Source organism: Corticium candelabrum, chromosome 2 (genome assembly GCF_963422355.1).
Source record: "Corticium candelabrum chromosome 2, ooCorCand1.1, whole genome shotgun sequence".
NCBI lineage: Eukaryota > Metazoa > Porifera > Homoscleromorpha > Homosclerophorida > Plakinidae > Corticium > Corticium candelabrum.
The window spans coordinates 3129166-3147790 of record NC_085086.1 but is presented as its reverse complement, the minus strand read 5'-3'; the positions used below and the strand labels follow the sequence as shown (position 1 = coordinate 3147790).

General features: G+C 44.1%; 2 protein-coding genes and 1 pseudogene across 4 annotated transcripts in view; 1 reads left to right on the top strand and 2 right to left on the bottom strand.

Moving 5' to 3' along the window:
- The window catches only part of LOC134198062 (uncharacterized), a 55032-nt gene extending 41911 nt beyond the window's left edge, over positions 1-13121 (top strand). The window contains exons 21-29 of one of the 3 annotated variants that reach the window (XM_062667398.1): positions 2371-2694; positions 7216-7329; positions 7396-7476; positions 7535-7632; positions 11285-11375; positions 11440-11524; positions 11632-11670; positions 11736-11811; positions 12337-13121. In XM_062667398.1, the coding sequence (XP_062523382.1) occupies positions 2371-2694; positions 7216-7329; positions 7396-7476; positions 7535-7632; positions 11285-11375; positions 11440-11524; positions 11632-11670; positions 11736-11811; positions 12337-12864 (1436 nt within the window). In that variant the 3' untranslated portion in view covers positions 12865-13121. Of the gene's footprint in view, positions 1-2358; positions 2695-7215; positions 7330-7395; positions 7477-7534; positions 7727-11284; positions 11376-11439; positions 11525-11631; positions 11671-11735; positions 11812-12336 lie in introns of those variants that run through there. The other 2 variants (XM_062667397.1, XR_009972748.1) reach the window with 2 other exon arrangements.
- Positions 13122-13954: 833 nt separating this feature from the next.
- LOC134176295 (uncharacterized) lies at positions 13955-14317 on the bottom strand. The gene has a single exon (XM_062642969.1). The coding sequence runs from the start codon at positions 14315-14317 to the stop codon at positions 13955-13957; it is 363 nt and encodes a 120-aa protein (XP_062498953.1).
- Positions 14318-16647: 2330 nt separating this feature from the next.
- On the bottom strand, positions 16648-18363 carry LOC134176293 (uncharacterized; annotated as a pseudogene).
- Between the last annotated feature and the right edge of the window lie 262 nt (positions 18364-18625).

Below are 18625 nucleotides of genomic sequence, written 5' to 3'. Positions count from 1 at the left end.
ATGATCTAGTTCCTTTTCCACTTTCTTCCTCAACGCAAAAGCAATTCTTCGAAGTGGCTGAGCTATGGGCTTCACTGTCTCATCAATGTGTAGCTTTACCTTAAAGTCTTTCAGTTTGCCTAATCTCTCAAAGCAATCTGCATATTCAGTGAGGATCCTCTTCTAATCCATAGTGTGGTCTCTATCAACCCAACCTAATGTGAGTAGTCCCAACTCTGGAGAGGTCTTGTGACCTAGTAATGTTGGTCCAAAACATTTGGCAACAATGAAATAAGTTGACACCTTCTTATCCCTTGTTGCTACTTCTGTTGTAAATCTTCCTGCAATGGTCAGTGGTTTCTCTGCGCCATAAGCGTATAAGGTGCGCTTGGTCTCACATGGTTTGTATTGCATTCCCTTTGCTTTCATTTTTGTAAATTCTGTCCAGGACATGATGTTACTACATGCTCCACTGTCGATGACTACATTTGCTGAGACGCCTCCAATGACAACTGTTGCAGTCGACTGTTCTTGGTCCACCGTAAATACCAACTCAGTCTCTGAATCAGGATTATAAAATTCTTGAGGCTCTTTACTAGCTGTTTTTTGTGAGGTGGTCTGCCAATAAGACTTTGCCTATCTTTGGTTGCATGCCTTTTGTCTTACACATACGTGCCTAATGACCTTGCTTTCCACACTTTTTGCAATTTGCATTCTTTGCAGGACATTTGGTGTCTGACTGAGTATCCCCTTTGAATCCACACCTACCGCACTGACTTGGCTGTGTAGTGTGCCCGTGTCCTTTGACTGTATGGAATGGTTTCCGTTTGTCTCTCATGTCAACTCTCAATGCTGACGACATCAGACTTGGTTCTGTAGGCTTTTGTTCACTTGCAATATCTTTATCTTGCACTGCTATGGACTTTACCGTGCGTGCTATCACGAGGGCTCTTGCTAAGGTCAAGGCGTTGCCTTCCTCCAACAACTTAGATCTAAGTCTAGAACCTACACATTTTGCAATGACTTGATCTATGATACTGCCATCTGTATCTGCGAAATTGCATTTGGCTGCTTGATGTTGAAGTCGGCTGACAAATTTATCGATTGGCTCATCTGGATCTTGTTCAAGCTGCTGAAACCGAAACCTTTCATAAAACTTGTTAATGAGTGATTTAAAATAACCATCCAATGCTCTGATAGCCGATTCAAACGAATTTCCTGTGTCGTTTAACGTTTCATAGATCTCTTGAACTTGGGGACCCGCACAATTTAGCAAGAGTGCTTTCTTTCTAGCGTCATTAGTAATTCCTTTACCATCCAGGTAATATTGCGGGCTTCATTTCCACGTATCCCATTGCGTACTTAGCTCAGCAGCTGAATCACTTGAAGTAATGAAACGCTCAACGGGATATAATTCCATGTGTTATCGTACACACCTCTCTAATGTAATACACGTGGTTACCTGGACTGGCGCCTATAGTGTCCATCACACTTCATACTCTGCAAGTGTATCCCTCGTGTCTCGTTGAGTATCCTCGTCGCCAATTTGTGATAGTCTCTGTAAGCTAAGTACACTCAACCTTTATTCTTAGAGTCCACAATCTATGTTCTAGAATGTTCTACCCATCTAAGTCCCGTATACTCTATATACTACAAAGCTGGTTTTGAGCTTCCAGATACCAAGTATCTGGTAGGCTGACTTACTTTGATTGTAGTCAGAGGCAGTTTTGTAGAAAAGTTGCATCCAGTCGACTTAGAGGTTGTTTCAGTTGGTCACCACAACAGTGGCAGGGATGCCATTTTTCACGGTGATGGTGCCAATTATGGCATAAACTGCAAAATTGTAGCACCAGGTTAGGCGTGGGAGTTTTGTACACTTGACATTTGTGGCTGACTTAGTCTGAGGGCTGCAGATAAACAGCTAATGCTGCCCAGAGCACTTTGCAATCAATGAGTTAAAGGCAACGTATATAGCAGTTTGCTCAAGTTAGCCGATTTTTCGAGTTGTGGACTTGCTGAATTGGTTAATATTACTATTAATATTAATCAAAGGTCACCAGAGATCAAATTGGGGCCAAAATGACAAAGTGACTCACAAGCGTGCTTTTGCATGAGGAAGTGGCAAGCTTGTCGTTTTTGCTTGGAATCGCCATGTTGGCAGACACAGACAGTGCATACCCACATGCGCGGTTAGTTTAACATTACCCATTTGGGTGTGTTGATATGCAAGTGTTCTGCATGTTACAACATATTGGTCAGTGACAGCGGCATCTAATCAGTAATGTAATATGGTATACAGTTCTACCGTAATATATAAGTATATATATAATGATGATAATAACATAGCACAAATTTCATTTCTCTATCGATGTCTTACAGACTTTTTTGTAGGTCGACAGAAACACGTGCGGCTTTACCCTCTACCTGCTCTGGACGGCCAGCAGCTGGAGGGAGTCGTCGAAGTCCAGGAGTCGAAGGGAGCACAAGTGTTTGCTTGGGGTTCGATCCGAGTCAGCGCACTGAACGGTCTCTGCGTGGCAGTTAAGAAGAAAGTGTACGTTTACGAGCTGTACAATACGTTGAAACACAAAAAGATCAAGGAGATAGTGACGCAGAGGGAGGCGCAATGGATGGGCGTATTCAATGGGAAACTCTGTGTTGGGTACACGTCCGGCTTCATTCTATACTCAGTTCAAGGAGAAGGACAAGCCACGAGTAAGTCAATGAGCGTTGCAAGGCTTGTTGTTCTTGTCAGTAATAGAATTATTTGTTAATGCATAAAGAGTACCATATTTCCTCAAATAGTAACCCTTGACTACTTTTTTCAAACTAATCCGACCCATGGGTTTCTGTCAAGCAGGGTTACTAATCGAGCATAGGTTACTATTTTCAATGTCTGCTATTATGGCTCAAGTTGAAGTCAGAGCTGTATATGCAAGTATGAGAGGAGCACACTCTCATGTCAAGTTACAGTAACCCCTATTCAGTTACCAATAGTATACCATAATGTCCTCCTTGTTATGATCATTGTCTTCATCTTCTTCTGACAGTGTCTCTTCTACCAGGCTTGTTACCTCAATGTTTGTCTGTTACCTTTTGATCTCTGACATCCAAAGCATGGGTTACTAATTGAGCACGGGTTATTATTTTTCTCAAAATGATCAGATCCACGGGTTACTATTTGAGCAGGGTTACTAATTGAACACGGGTTGCTATTCGAGGAAATATGGTAAATGAATGAGGGTTGGTTGTATTAAGTAGTTGGTATTTGCATATTTGATCGATGACTAATTTTGTAATAAATGAGTGGAGGAATGCATGTATGGTGAAAGAAGCAAGTTGGTTGTATGTAAAACTGGCTCTTAGCCTCGCATGGCCAGACCTTCAGTGTACGCAGAGCGGATGAGGCGAGAGAACTGCGTGTGTGTTTATAAGTGGTGGATTAGTTTATTGAACGAATATGTGGATTCGCTGATGAGTTAATGGGCTTGACTGTATAGTCACTGTTATACTTACTTGTCTGCTTTGTTTGTTATTGAATAAGCATTGCTTGTACCTACTTGCATTACAACTATTTACAAAATGAAGGAGTAAGTGAACGAATGGATGACTTGAGCAAAGTGAATGAAGGAAAGGATTTCAGTAGCACTTGGCATACTTGTCATTACTGGTAGGGTGGGCGGGGTTACAACAGTACCCACTTTTTGAGATTTGTATGGTTTCGCCAGTTATGAAATTCTGGGAACGTTCTGAGTAGGGCATAGCTGATTAAATATTTTTTATTTAATTATCTCATGATGACATTGGCACATGTTCATTTTGATGTAGAGACTCAGTTGTCATTCTTCTTGCAAACAGCTTTGTTTCATTTGTAGTAAAGACTTAGCCAACGACTAGTTCTTAAAGAAATAGGAAATAAATATTTTATAATATTGTATGAATTATGTATTAATTATTTAATCAGTTAGGCATTTTATAGAAAAATTAGTTACTGTACAGGCTTACTTGAATGGTTGCTGTCGGCATCTGGTCTTTCATTATAATGCTTACGTGATACATGCTTTAGTAGTGAATGGAATGAATACCGTAGTCCATCCGATTAAACGCCTCTCTCGAATAAACGCCGGATTTCAGCTATTGCTTGAAGTTTGAAGGAAAAACGCTTGAGGCAAACGTTTCTTTAGCTAAACTAAGGGTATACTTTCGCCACATGACGTCTTGATGTGTGAAATGGATATAACAGTGTCATAGTGTTGTTTGTTTCTCTTGAAAAGGTGTCAAACCTACAGCGTGTACACCTACTGTACGTGTACAAGTAGTAGAGAGGAGTTCTCAAATACCGTTTTTAAAAATACCTTTTTGTATTGCAGAGATCTAGAAAAACACTTTTCTCTCTCGCTTGGGATTGCGTGCAAACAATGATACTCAAATACTTTTTGCGATGAAAGGTTGGAAACAAGAGGTTGCCAAATATGTTTATTATAGCGCAAAATCTTGTTTAAGCGAATGTTTTCGGTGATTTGGCGCAGAGTTTTGCACCATTGGACCACTTTTTGTGTATCCTCGTTTGCATCGTTTTCTGGATCTCTGCAATACAAAACGGGTATATTTTTTGCAAATACCGGCAGCGCGTACAATACAGTTTTTTTGTGCACATTTTGACCACTTTTGTGCACGCTCCTTTGCATCATGGCTGCAAACGGATAGTGGTAGTCGTTTTCTGGATCTCTGCAATACAGAACCTCTAATAATTTTTCTTTCCTGGAGCACTTTCCTGCACGCTCATTTGCATCGTTTGCAGGATTTCTGCAGTACAAAACGGCTATTTTCCCCGCAACTACCGGCCGCGCGTACACTGCCGTTTGTCCGTGCACTGATGCAAACGTGTGTGCACAGTGCGCCAGCTGACAGGTGACACGCTTGGGTGAAGGATTGGGAACAATGACCACAGATGTAGAGGTTGGAGACCTTCTTGATATCTTTGATATAGAAGGCGTGCTTCTCAAACGAATACCAATGGTCATGATATTGGGGTACTGGGGGGGGGGGGGGGGGGGTTGTCGAATCAAACTCCAGACAGGTCCATTTCTGGCATGGACCCTCTTGACATATTGGGCGGGCTCTAAACACGGATACCCAGTTTGAATTGTTTCCCGATTTCAGCGATCTTATCCAGGTTGGTCTTAGGTATGTCCCGAAACGTGGATATGGTAGAACACCGTGGCTAACTCTCCAGCTTTGGTGGTGCTACGATCTGCTCATGTGTTTTGGTGTATGGCAAGACAACGGAATAGACATAGGTTGTCATTGAATGTGTCCAGAGCAATGAGTCTCCTGTCATGTCGTAGCCAGTTGGGTAGGTTTCCGGTGCCTACCAGAGCATCTCTGCCCAGGATGGCAGTCAGCTGGACTTTGATAAACCATATGAGAGCCCACTTGGTGCTGGGGCGGTGTAGGCTGTCCCGGGAGAGGCGGATTTCTTCTTGCTTGGTTATCCAAGCGCGGGCTTTTGTCATCCCAACCATTCTTGGGCTTCCTGGTGCGTATTTGCGGAAATTCCTCATTTCCCCGTCTCGATATTTCTAATCTTGTAGGTGTAGGTAGAATGACGTTTGCACGCGGTCTGTCACCTTTTCCATCATCCTGTCAGTTTAGTGAGGGCACCTCCTGCCTCACGGCGGAATGTGAATGTCAGAATTCTACGTCCTTTGATTGTCCTTTCCTGTTCGCTGTCCTGCTTTTCAAGTATGGCGGATCTTTCCTTCTTGATGCATGTCGCCAGAGGTTCACGAAACATCTTGCCTTGAAACCTCTCGAGAGTAGCTAGATGATATCGAGCTCTTTCACCATCTTCTTTGTTCGCAGGGAAGCGTCGTCTTCTTGGAGAATTTTTTGAAGCTCAGCATGATATTGCTCCAGGTTGTCCACATCACGCAGAGCTGTGTAGCGCCCAGTTTGAGGGGCACGTTGTATTCTTTGCGCCATCTCTGGGTCTTGGGCTTTAGAAATGAACTCTACAAGCTTTTCTTTTACGCAGGCGAGAGTATCCCTTGAGTCCTATGTTCTTGGCCTGCTGTCGCAGAGCTTCTATCCTTGTTCAAACAACGGGTTTGGGGGTTAGACCTCCGTCCGTATTGAATCGGTGATTCATGGTACAGATAATTCTGCAGTTATATACTGTAGATTATATTTCTCTAATAGAGCGCAATTTTCCTCTACTACTGAGGCACACAATTCTGTGGCTATATCATGTAGATGCTATTTGTCTAATAGGGCGCAACTTTCCTCTATAGAGCACAACCACACGATTCTGTGGCTATATTCTATGGATTCTATTTGTCTAATAAGACGAAACTTTCCTCTCTAAGAATTTCCACCGTCTCAGGGCCTAGAAAGGTGCAGCCCCGAGACGGTAGGAAGATACCAGAGACCACAAAATATTTGAGTCTAATTGTTTGCACGCAATCCCAAGCGAGAGAGAGAGAGAGAGAGAGAGGTGGGTTTGTATAGGTCTCCGCAATACAAAAGCTATTTTTAATAACGGTATTTGAGAACTCCCGGACCCACTACGTACCACCACTCGTTTGCAGCCAGGATGCAAACGAATGTGCACGGAAGTGGTCCAAATGTGCACGGAAAAACGGTATTGTACTTGCTGCCGGTATTTGTGAAAAAATAGCCGTTTTGTATTGGAGAGATCCAGAAAACGACTGCCACCACCAGTTTGCAGCCATGATGCAAACGAGCGTAATGTGATATTTTCTTTGTTCAAACTCTTCACCAAATCGCCCAAAACTTTCGCGGAAACAAGATTTTGCGCTATAGTAACGTCTCCCGCTCGAGACGTGAAGAGAATGGCAAAAAATATTTGGCAAAAAACTATTTGTCAAAAAATTATATTTGGTAAATATTTGGCTACCTCTCGTTCGCAATTTTTCGGCACAAAAAATATTTGACTATAATTGTTTGCACGCAATCCCAAGCGAGAGAGGGGAGTTTTTCTAGACCTTTGCAATACAAAAAGGTATTATTAAAAACCGTATTTGAGAACTCCTCACTCTACTACTTGGACGCACTCCTATAAAGCACGGACAGAGACCTCTTACCTAGTAAACGTCGCCCTGGTTTATAGCCATTGTGAGATAGTGTGTGCATGAAATGATCAAGTGGATAAATATGGCTGAATCAATTTTTTGTCTAATTAATTAATTATTTTGTTTGTGTTTAATTTTCTAGGTCTCATTCATATAGACGACCTTTCACCTGAATTTGTGACGCTCAACAATCGTCTGGATGCGATGTGCTGCATTGAGTTGGACCAGGAGAAAGGATATCTTTTCTGTTTTAACAGTAACACAAACAGAGCACCTCCTCTAGTACTCTCACCAACTAATGGGGTTTTGTATTGTTACACAGTGGTTGGTGTCTACGTCGACGCTCAAGGCCGCAGAGCAAGAAGACAAGAACTCATGTGGCCGTCATTGCCTCTTTCGATATGTAAACGAGATGTTGTGCTTGTACACGCTGTTTAATCTTTATTGATTTTGGTTTCTAGCTTATTCGGCTCCTTACGTTATTGTGTGCAGTCAGAACACAGTGGACATCTTTGATGTCCAAACGGCGGAATGGCTTCAAACTCTCCATCAAAAGAGGGTATTATGCATGCGCATTGAGCATTCGTCCTATAGCAGTAAGGGAGGAAGTGTGATGGTGATTCATGTTTTGCCAAGTTGGGATCAAGCAGAGGGTAATTACGCATGCGCATTGAGCATTCGTCCTCTAGCAGTAAAGGAGGAAGTGATTCATGTTTTGCCAAGTTGGGATAAGGCTGGTGCCTGGGTGTGTCACCAAGAACGCGTTCTAAATTCCAACAGATATGACCCGCCCATGTGGACACATCTGCGCGAGACTGGTTTTAGGGCTACGTACGTACCTACCTATCTACATGATGATGGACTGAGTTGTTGATTTAACAAATCTCATTTGTGGCTTTGACCATGACTAGACAGCTCAATACGAGATCCGCATATGTGACCACGCATGTTACAAATGTATTGGGTTCTTTGATGACTGCCTGCTTTTCTGGTTTGTTATTCAAATATTAGGGTTGCACAGGGATATTGCTCAAATTAGTCAATGGCAGTTCTGCACGCCGATCTCCGTAATGGCCTGTCAATAGTTATTTTCTCCCAAAGCTGAGAATTAATTTTTGCAAGACTTTAGGTTTGCCTTTAGACTGTCCTTGAACCGTTTTTGGACCTCCCTTTGAACGTACATCCTTCTTTATTTCTCCGTACAACACAGTTTTGGTATTCTCTCATCTTCCATACGAACTAGGTGACCCGACCAACGAAATTGTGCTGATAGCAAAAACGTTTCAATACCATCTATATTGCAGGTTTTAAGAACTTCCGTATTAGGAACAAAGTCTTGCCATTTAATCCCAATTATTTTGCGTAGACACATCACATGCAACTCTTGATATGCTTGCGATACAGCGTTCACGTTTCAGAATCATATAGTAGAGTTGATATGACAGCAGCACATTGATTTTGGTTTGTAAACGTATACCATGCTCCTGCCACAACCGTTTTGTTAGTTTTCCGAAAGCTGAACCTGCCTTTGCAATACGACATGAGATCTTTTCATCCATTGTTAAATTTTTGGTCATGTTACTTTCAAGATAGCGAAATTTGTTCACCTTCTTTAGACGTGTGTCTTTAACTGTAATGATTGATTGTTTAATAGAGTTACCAGGTCTAGCTTGTACCATAATTCAGTCTTCTTCAAACTAATCACAAGACCAAATTTACACGCTACATCAGAGAACCTGTCTAGGTTGCATGTCGCTCCGCGTATGGGAAAAATGTGCACAGTCTTCTGCAAGAGTATAGTTCCCAAGACAGTAATTCTTTGCCTTTTATTTTTGCTGACATCTGTCGAAGATTGAATATCCCACTGTCAGTGCAAAATCGTATATATACGCCCTTATCACAGCCTTTGAATGCCACGTGCAGCATTAATGAGAAAATGATGTTAAACAAGGGCGGGGCCATAACTCATCCCTACTTAGTACCGTTTGATACTACAAAGGGTTGATACAATTCGCCTTTATGAATCACGAGCAACCATGTCATCATGAAATGACTTAACGATGTTTAAGACTTTAGGAGGACAACCAATTTTGTGCAGAATCTTCCAAAGACCCGGTCTACTGACCTTGTCAAAAGCTTTGGTTAAGTCTACACATACCATGTATAGATCTTAAGTTTGGTCTCGGCATTTCTCTTGCAGTTGACGGGCAGTGAAAATCATGTCAGTTGTACTTCTATTTCTGCGAAAGCCACATTGACTTTCATTATAACTCCTGATACGTAGGGTGACAGCCTGTTGACTAAAATGCGAGACAAATTTTGCCTGCTGCACATAGTGGAGAGATTCCTCTGTGGTTGTCACATATGCTTCGATCACCTCGTTTCTTGTACAAATGAACAATGGTAGCATTTCTGAAATCCTGCGGTACCTTCTCTTTCTCCCAAACAAGGATGACAAAACACGGTAAACAGTACGCCACAAAAAACCTGCGCACGGAGTTGATTTAGGTGGAAAAAGCTTTCGCAGAACCAGTTTCACTCTCTCTTCCCACTTGAGAACGCCTACAGGTGCAAGAGTTGCAACATGCACACAGTACATACACACATACACATACGTACATGCATTTACATACATACATACTCATGTGTGTATGTATTATCATGGTACTGTACATTCATGATGTCTTGTGTTTACGGAATCACCATGTATCAATCACATTCGTGACGTCACCATCTGCTTGAGTGACTTCAAGCCTTTTTGCTAAATTTGCGCTTGCTTGGTGCCCAAGACCAGTCTCTTGTGCCAGTTGGCTGGCTACCCCTCTGATTTTTTGTGTAGAAAATGTTAGAGAATAGGGATACTGCTGTATTTTGTGTTGTGTTGGCAAGCATCTACAACTCATACTATAGCAGTAATGGAGGAAGATTAAGGAACAGACAAGCTTATTTTATAGTCATGGTGATTATGCCAAGCCAAAATTATCGTCCCTTCAACCCAAAATTCTGTGGGCAAACAGGTTTTTATTGTGTGTAATTAAAGGAGCCATGTTTATAAAAGTTTTTAGAAAAGTTTCTTTTGCACCTTTGTGCGAGAAAAGTGTCCACTGAAGATTTATTGTAAGCAGCGCCGACGGTCCGTTGTCGGAGACCGCACACCGTACTTACAGTATACCAGGTGCGGATCCAGGCATTGTGCACCTGGTGCACGTGCACCCCAACGCAGTGCATGGGCTTGTTTTGAGAAGTTTATAGGAATTCTATAAAGAAGATTAAAGACGTAGATATATAGTACTTTCCAACGGCTGCAGCACTTCAGGGACATGTTGGAACACAGTGACGGATAGTTCAGATATGCAGTTGAATGGTTGATAAAGCTGCACTGTTGGTGACTGTGTGCTGTCCTTACCCGGTCGTGGTACAGAGGAACCACGCAAATGTTTTATCAGAGACAGTAGAAGAGTACTATAGAAGAACATTGTCATTTCGTTTCTTGATCACTTCCTTTGTCAGACAAAGTAAGTGAATGTTTTGTCTCAAATGTTATTAGTACCTTGACGATTTTCTTTTGTTTGTCCAATTGCGCAGGGAACGGTTTTTTGAAAGCCGTACCTCTACCATGTAACTATACGTCAAGAAATTGAGCGCCCAACAGGCAACGCGATTCATGGGATTGCCGTCATTCATTGCGGGTCACAAGTTGAACATACAAGAGCCGTAGGAATGGCATCCAGGTTGGGGGCAACCTCAATGCGCGGTAACGGTGTTCAACCGCTTTGTCTAACTTGAATGTAACCTCCATTGACGGAGTGTCACACATTGCACGCACTCACGTCATTAGGTATTCTAAACTAATTAGGCAACTGAAGTCTAGCAGACACATACTATGCTAACAATCAAAGCGCTTACAAATTTCTAACTTGCTGTCCAAATGATCCAAAATGGAACTCCGTTAATTTTATATGTACTGACAACATCTTGCTTATAGGGGGACATGCAGTGGCTGCTGATGTGGGGGGGGGAGCGGGTATGGCTCCCGTGGCTCCCGTGGCTTCCGTGCATGGTTCCTACTCCTATGAATTATAAGAATAAAGTCCGTCCGCCCTTTCCCAATTATTTAGATAAAAGGACTATTATCAAAGAATTTGGCATGGCCTTAATTAAGTCGATATGAGAGAGATAATTGACCGTACAATGTACTACTGTGTTTGCAGACGCACGCGCTCTGTCGTGACGGGTCGCTCGTTCTGTGGCACGGCTCCGACACTTTGAAGCTTCTCTTCTTGAAAGGCGTCCATTTGGACGGTAATAGTCGAACAGGCTTGCCGTATATGCTTCATAATGGGAGTCGGGGCGTTTTGTCTCGCAGATTCCGACGCCAAACTGTGCGTTCCGGACGGAAATTGTCGAGGTCGGCGAGTGGTCGTTAGTGACAAGCGAGCAAGCAAGCGATGGTACGTTGTGATTTTTTGACAAATATTTTCATCCGTAATTATTTCTGTATTTGAAATGGTGAACTGTGTAATGGGTTTGTCTCCAAAATTTGTTTTCGTTTTTCTAGGTTTTCTTTACAACGTATTTTGGGGGGGAGTGGAGCACGGTTAGTGCATTTGCGATGGTGTACGAGTTGTGCCGCTGTGTAATGTCGTGTGTCTTGTTTCTTAGCACGACGATATCGTATCCGAGTGATTTCAGACATATTCAACACTATAGCCCGGATGACGCTCTGGCCATTCTTGCGGTAAGAGTCTGTTTGTGTGCTGATACTGCCAGTTAACATTGAAAAGTGATGAAATAACCCCGTGGACGACGACGTTTCCTTTATCCCGTCTATTGCACAAGTCGTCTTTCGCAACTGGATTAGTTGAATGTGGAGCAAGAAACGAACCGTGAAGCCTCAGGCCCTCTTGGTTCAAAATATGTGCTGCTCGCTTCAGCGACACAGCGTGGAAAACCGCTGGCTGCCGACGTCATCGGCGCGAAAGCGTTGCCGTGCCACAGTAGATCACGAGGTAATTACAGTACCCGATTTTGTGCTAGATTATGATCGGGCCAAGTTCTCCGGGAGCGTGCAGTTTTCCGCAGAGATAGAAAACTTGCCTATTCTCAGTTTGCAGCTTACCACTTTCGCCGCGTGTCGCGTGTTGCCGCTGAGGTGAACGGCACATAACGTGAACCAAGCTTAGGTAGAACTGCCGTATCCCGCCAATGAATGCGATGCATGCAATAACGTTTCTGCACTTGCTACATCAATTGGTTTACTTAGAGCAACGAAAATCCCAACAAGCTCGGAGGAAAGCCGACTCGGGCATTGAGTGCCGTCGCCTTGCCCGTCGCCTCCACGACTCGACCTGCGAGGCCAGCACCGAGCTTACCCGTCTTGAAATCGTCGTCGCTCTCTCCTTCGTCTGGCATTCTGTCATCGCCATCAAACGGTCCGAACGACAGCGTCGCCATACCGCGCCATCTTTCTGATCAGCCATTGCTGCACAACGAGAACATCCTGCAGGTCGACCCGACGACAGGCCATCATCGGTCCATGCATCGGTCGTCATTCGGCAGCGTCGGCTCGTCGTTTCCGCACTCAATTCATGAGAACTCGCCATCAAACGTGTCACAGTCGAGCGACATGTTGCCGACCGACGAGCCGCCGCCGCAGCTGCCAGTCGACGATTTCGACGACGGTCGGCAGTCACGTGACGGCGCCGTTGACGTTGGGCAAGACACGGTGTCAGCCGGTGACAGCGAGGGCTCTCCGCCGTCCGCCTATACGTTTCCTTCGACGGATAATTAAGAACTAGACAAGGTGGACACGTTCAAGACAGATTATTGATGTGAAGTATTGCGGTGTGAGATATTGCTAGGTCTAGACTGTGACGGTGCGTGTGATTAAATGCGTAACACATTGAAGTGTGCATGAATCTCTATGATTTATTTGCAGGGGTGTGTACAACGGGGTGTAGTACTTTAGTGTAGTTTGTGTGGATTGGGTTGAATTTTCGTGCGGACGCGAGCTATTGCAATTAAAGATACGGATTAATATGCTGTGGATATACGGGTCTTATTCTGTCGAATTGTATGTCATCGTTTCGTTTGCCGCGTGTAGACGGTATTGAATTGTGAAACGGTTGTGAACGTTCAGATTGAAGGATGTGCGTAATTTTAGTGGAGGAGATGCTGATGCGTTTGTGCTGTATTTTTACTTAGAACACGCACGCACTGAATTTACTACTGAAGACTGAAGATCTATTACTAGACTATCAGAGAACACGGAACGCAGACTAACAATGCACTGTCATACAGCTATACATTTAAGCTGTCATCATAACTCCGCTTCTAAACTAATTAACTAACAACAATACACCACAGTCCTCCCTCTTAGTCTTGTCGATATCTAGCAGGAGGTGTCCTGTTGGATCTCGCCGGATATCTTCTTTCTGCTTCTGGTGATAATTCACGAGATATTGCTGTTGCTGTCGCGTGTGTCTGTGGCTTGAGCTGTTGTCTACTCTTCAACTGCTGCTTTATCTCGCTTTGTATTTTGATCCAGGGCTACTGAAATCGGTGTTTCTTCTGTCTTTGCTACTTGTTGCATACTCCTCTCATCTCTGGATCTTAGTTGGTCAACATGTACATAACTAGTGTACTTCCTCCGACATTGACCAAGTAGTTCGTAAGACCCAGTTTCTGAACTATGGTGCCACGTAACCACTTTCCTCTACTGTCTTGTCTCGCTGGTTCCAGACACTTACAGTTGATCCTGGTTCGAGGTCTCTTGCTCGAGAGGTAGCTTCATATTGATCAGTCTACAGATCTCGAATGTTGTTCTCTGTTTCAGATCATAAAAAGTTAGTCTAGTTCTCAATTCTCTCTTCAACATCAGCTCAGCCGGGGCCTTCCCTGTTGGCTGGTTTGGTGTCGTTCGATACCGCAGTAAGATTGATCGATACCTGATGACTGATGGATCTTCCTGTTGGCCGACTCTTCAAACTCTTCTTGAGTTCTTGGATCAGTCTTTCAGTCTGCCCATTGGATGGTGGATGATAGGTGGTGTCAACTGATGTTGGATCGTTGGCCTTCACGGTCATCTGAAACTCTTGTGACATAAATTGAGGCTCATTATCTGTCACCAACCTTTTGGGTAAGCCATGATAATTGAAGGTCTGTCTCATTGCATTCGTAGCCTGCTCTGTGGTGGCATGAGTGCCTAACTCGTGTACGTCCGACTTTGAGTATTCATCAATCATCAGCAAGTACTGTCTTCCGGATAGTTCCGCAAAGTCAGTATGAACCCGCGCCTAAAGCATGGGTGGGATGGTAAGACTTGTGCTTGTCTTTCTTTTAGACTCTGCATCTTTCACAACTCCTGGCCAAGTCTTCCAAATCTCTATCAAGATTAGGCCACCAGATGAAGCTCCTCGCTAAAAACGTCCTGACTACTCCAAGATGTTCATCATGAATTTTCTTTTGCCACCACCGTACGCAACTCCCCAGAGTAGGCATATCGATTAACAGCTCTGGATAGTCTGGCGTAAGGCTCTAAACGCGGATCCCCTGAAGTTCTACATCCACTTCTGGTATAGACCTTTCTTAGTACTGGATTTCTCTGGGTTTTTCTGGCTATTTTGGTCGGCGTCACTGGCAACTGATCACAGTAGCCCCCGTTGTGAATCTCCTTGTTTGGGTCAATCGCTTGCATAGGTTTTGGCAATCTAGACAACAAATCTGCTTATTTTTTGTCTACTCCTGACTTGAACTTCAGCTTGTAGCTGTATGCAATGAAAAGCAACGCCCATTGTTGTAACCGGGCTACTGCCAAAGTAGGAACGCCCTCATACTGTCCCAAGATCTTCAGGTCGACGTCGATGGTCTGTTCTAGGTACTTGTGATATTGCTTCACTTCGTATGCTAATACCTCCGTTTCGAGTTGAGCGCACATTTTTTCCACTGTCGATAGTGTTCTGGATGCAAAGGCTGTCAGTATCTTTGCACCATCTGCATGGCATTATGTGTGTCAGAAAACGATGTGAAACCTCCTGATAATAGTTTACGGACAATACTGATGAGAGGCTTATGATCCGTAAATATTGAAAAGGTTGTCCTAACACATACTGTCTGAATCGTGTAATGGCAAACACCACACCTAACATTTAGCGTTCCATTTGAGAATAACGGATTTCTGTGTCTGTGAAAGAGCGGCTGGCACAGGTAACTGGTGTCCATCTGCTGTGCTCATCTAGTTGCCATATGATAGCTCTCAGTCCTTTGGAGAAGCATCGCTGCTGATGGCGGTGGGAGTGGAACGAGTTGTGTTGAGGTAAGCTAACTTTAACAACGGCTGGGCAATCTTCGACTTGGCGCTTTCGAAGGCTTCTTGCAGTTTCTCAGTAACCGTGAAAGGAACTCGCTTAGTCAAGTGACGGAGTGTCTCTGTTGCCTGGGAGAGTTGACAAATGAATCTGCTCAAGTAGGTCGTCATTTCTAGAAACCGTCGCACATCTGTCACAGACTCAGGACATGGCATTTCCTGTATGGCTTTCAATTTTGTCTTCATCTGGCATAATTCCTTCCTCACTTAGCCAAGGTCGCAAGTAATTAACGTGGCTCTGCCGTATCTGGCACTTAGACCAATTCAGTTTCAAACTGGCGACTACTAGACGCTGTAGAACCTGCTTCAGTCTGCAGCTGGCGTCACTTTTTCTCGGTTCTTCCCGAAAACAAATATGTCATCAATATAAAGTGTAACACCCTCTAATCCCATCAGAATAGACCTGAGCACGCGTTGGAAAGTATTGGGGCACATGCAATGCCGAATGACAGTCTCTTAAACCGAAACAACCCACAATGTGATGAGAACTTGGTCAAGTTCCGGGATTCTGCTGACAATGGTAGCTGATGAAACCCCGATTCAGCATCAAGTACCGAGAAAACAATGGATCCACTCAACATGGCCGTGATTTCATCTAACGTAGGCATCATATGTCCACGAATTGACTTGTAGCTGCCGATAGTCAACGCACAACACAGACTTCCGTCAGATTTTCGTAATGGTACCATAGGGGACACCTACTGTGTTGCTTTGCGAACTGGCTCAATGACATCGCTATCCTGTAGCCGTTTCAGCTCCTTTGCAATGTCCTTCCGAATACTGAAAGCATTACGTCTAGGATGCGCTGCTACTGGTCTGGCCTCTGGGTCCAGCCTAATCTCAATAGGATCCGTCTTGAGAACGTTGACATCAGCCGTAGACAGTAGCTGTAACTGGGTAATCACATCTTGACCAAACAGTACCTTGCTTCCAACTGGCACCACAAAGCCTGTGCAGTTGCAAGATTTATCTCCTGTTGATATTGTAACATTAGCTACACCCAATGTTTCAATCTTGCTACCACCGTATGCCCTAAGAGTGTTGGAGCTGGATGTTGTGTCAGAAACCATGTCCTCAGTGAGAAGGGTGTCAGAGACCATGTCCAGTAGGCCTTGACATTTCTTGCCATTGACCATGAGTGTCACTATAAAAACCTTAGAATCTACCGTAGGGTGAACAGTATAGGCAGTATCATAAACTACATTCGACTCATCTCCCCTCCATAGAACTGGTGTCTGTTCCTCTACGAACCGAGCTATTGGCCTTTCTTTTGTAAACAGACTGCTGCAAAATGTCCTGTTCTGTGACAATATAAGCATTGTGCCTCTGCAGCTGGGCAATGCTGTTTGTCTCGACTGTGTGTTCGCCCACAGTACCTGCATGTGGAGTTTTTCCATTGCTGGATTGAGAGATTTTGTTCACCACACTGGGCATCGTTGCCAGGGGTTCACAGCTGCTGCTGTCACATAACGCAATGTCTGTTATATAAGCCTCTAACGCCACTGCCTTAGTCATAGCATCACTTAAAGTAAGATTGGAAACTTTCAACAACTTCTTACGAATTTCTGCTGCCCACAATCCAATAATTAACTGATCCCTTACCTGTCTATTGACAACCGTAACTACTTTAACAGACCCGACGTCACAAAGCTCTACCTTAGATCGAAGACGGCCTACAAGGCGGTGATGGACTCGTGTTCCAATTGTCTGAGCTGTGGGAACTTGTACCTTTCAGTCGTCGTGTTGACTATCGGGCAAAAATGAGCGAGCACTGCATCTGTCAAGCCCGTTACGAATCGCCGGGATTGCCATCCTTCTGGTTGGGCGGTTCCGAAACGACCAACCCTTTCACCATCCGTCTCAGGTCTAACCCAGCTAGATTCATGAATAGCCTCTTCTCCTCGTGGTCAGTCAGTTCACAGATAGCTAGATAGTCATTTACGTCTTCTAGCTAGAGTTCAAATCGGCCACCACTTTTCCGCCATAACTGAGGACAAATTCCATGGGATGCCTTCGCACTCGTTTTGCTGCCATCGTCTTGCGTTTTTGAATCCTGCCGACTACGCCAATGTAGTGGTCTCTTCAGACAGTTCTATTTCAGTGCCACGCTTCGCTGGTCTCTCTCGCGCATGCCCATGCCAAAAACCCCGTATCGTCATTTATGCTACCACAGTCGTTTTGTCGATACGTCTTTCCGTTTTGCCGTAAATCCATATGACAAGTGCTGTCGTACGCATATAAATATATAAATAAAATATATCTCGATCTCAGTTGACATGACAAGAGAGAGGCTCGCTTCGCTCGTCAATTAAACGGTACAGTCGACGTCAAGGGCAAGCGCTCGCGTAGAACACTAGTTGTTTGCTGCTCAGCACTATATATACAGCCATAGCCATTCTAGCTCTGATCTTACCAGCTTACTTTCTCCTCCACAGTAACACCAGACACACTTACCGACGTCTTCCGGCATGTCTCTCTCGTCTAGTGCCAAGTTCATCATTCATACAGCTCCCGACATGAAACAGAACGAGAACCCTAGTACAGCGCATGCTAGACGATGCTATGACAAGAGGTCGGTTGTCAGAGTGCGATGCCTATCCTAGTTTGTCAGAGAATCTCTAACTCGGCTCTAGCAGTCGCTCTCGTCCACAAGACCGTATTTTCAAATACGAGACACCTCACTCGGAGATCGAAATCGTGTGCTCTAGTCGGTTTATCCAGGAAACTCTTGAGTGAAAGGAACGCACAGAGTATAGACCGACATGGCGTTGTCATACGGATAAACGACGCTCGCATTTATCCTTACGAGAAATACGTTGGGAGACGCATGCCAGACGTTGCAATATAGATATCAATCGAGCCATGGCAAGTAAAAGAAAATGTCTCCGGAATGTAAACCGTGAGACTCTGTTGGTTGAGAGTCATCATCCGGAGGTATCAGGTACGATTAGACGATTCTGTGCCACACAAGGTCCCGTATTTGCATTGTCGCAGCATGTTTTTCGACACTACTCGATTTATTCTCAGTACATACAAGGTGAAACATGGTTTGAAGACATACAGAAGTCCGTCAGTCGGAATGTATGCCGTCGTCTTCGCTTTGCATTTGTGCACAGCGAGCTTGTTGTCTATGGATTTGGTGCCGCATCGGGGCAGTTGTATTCGTACTATTGAGATCATCATTCTC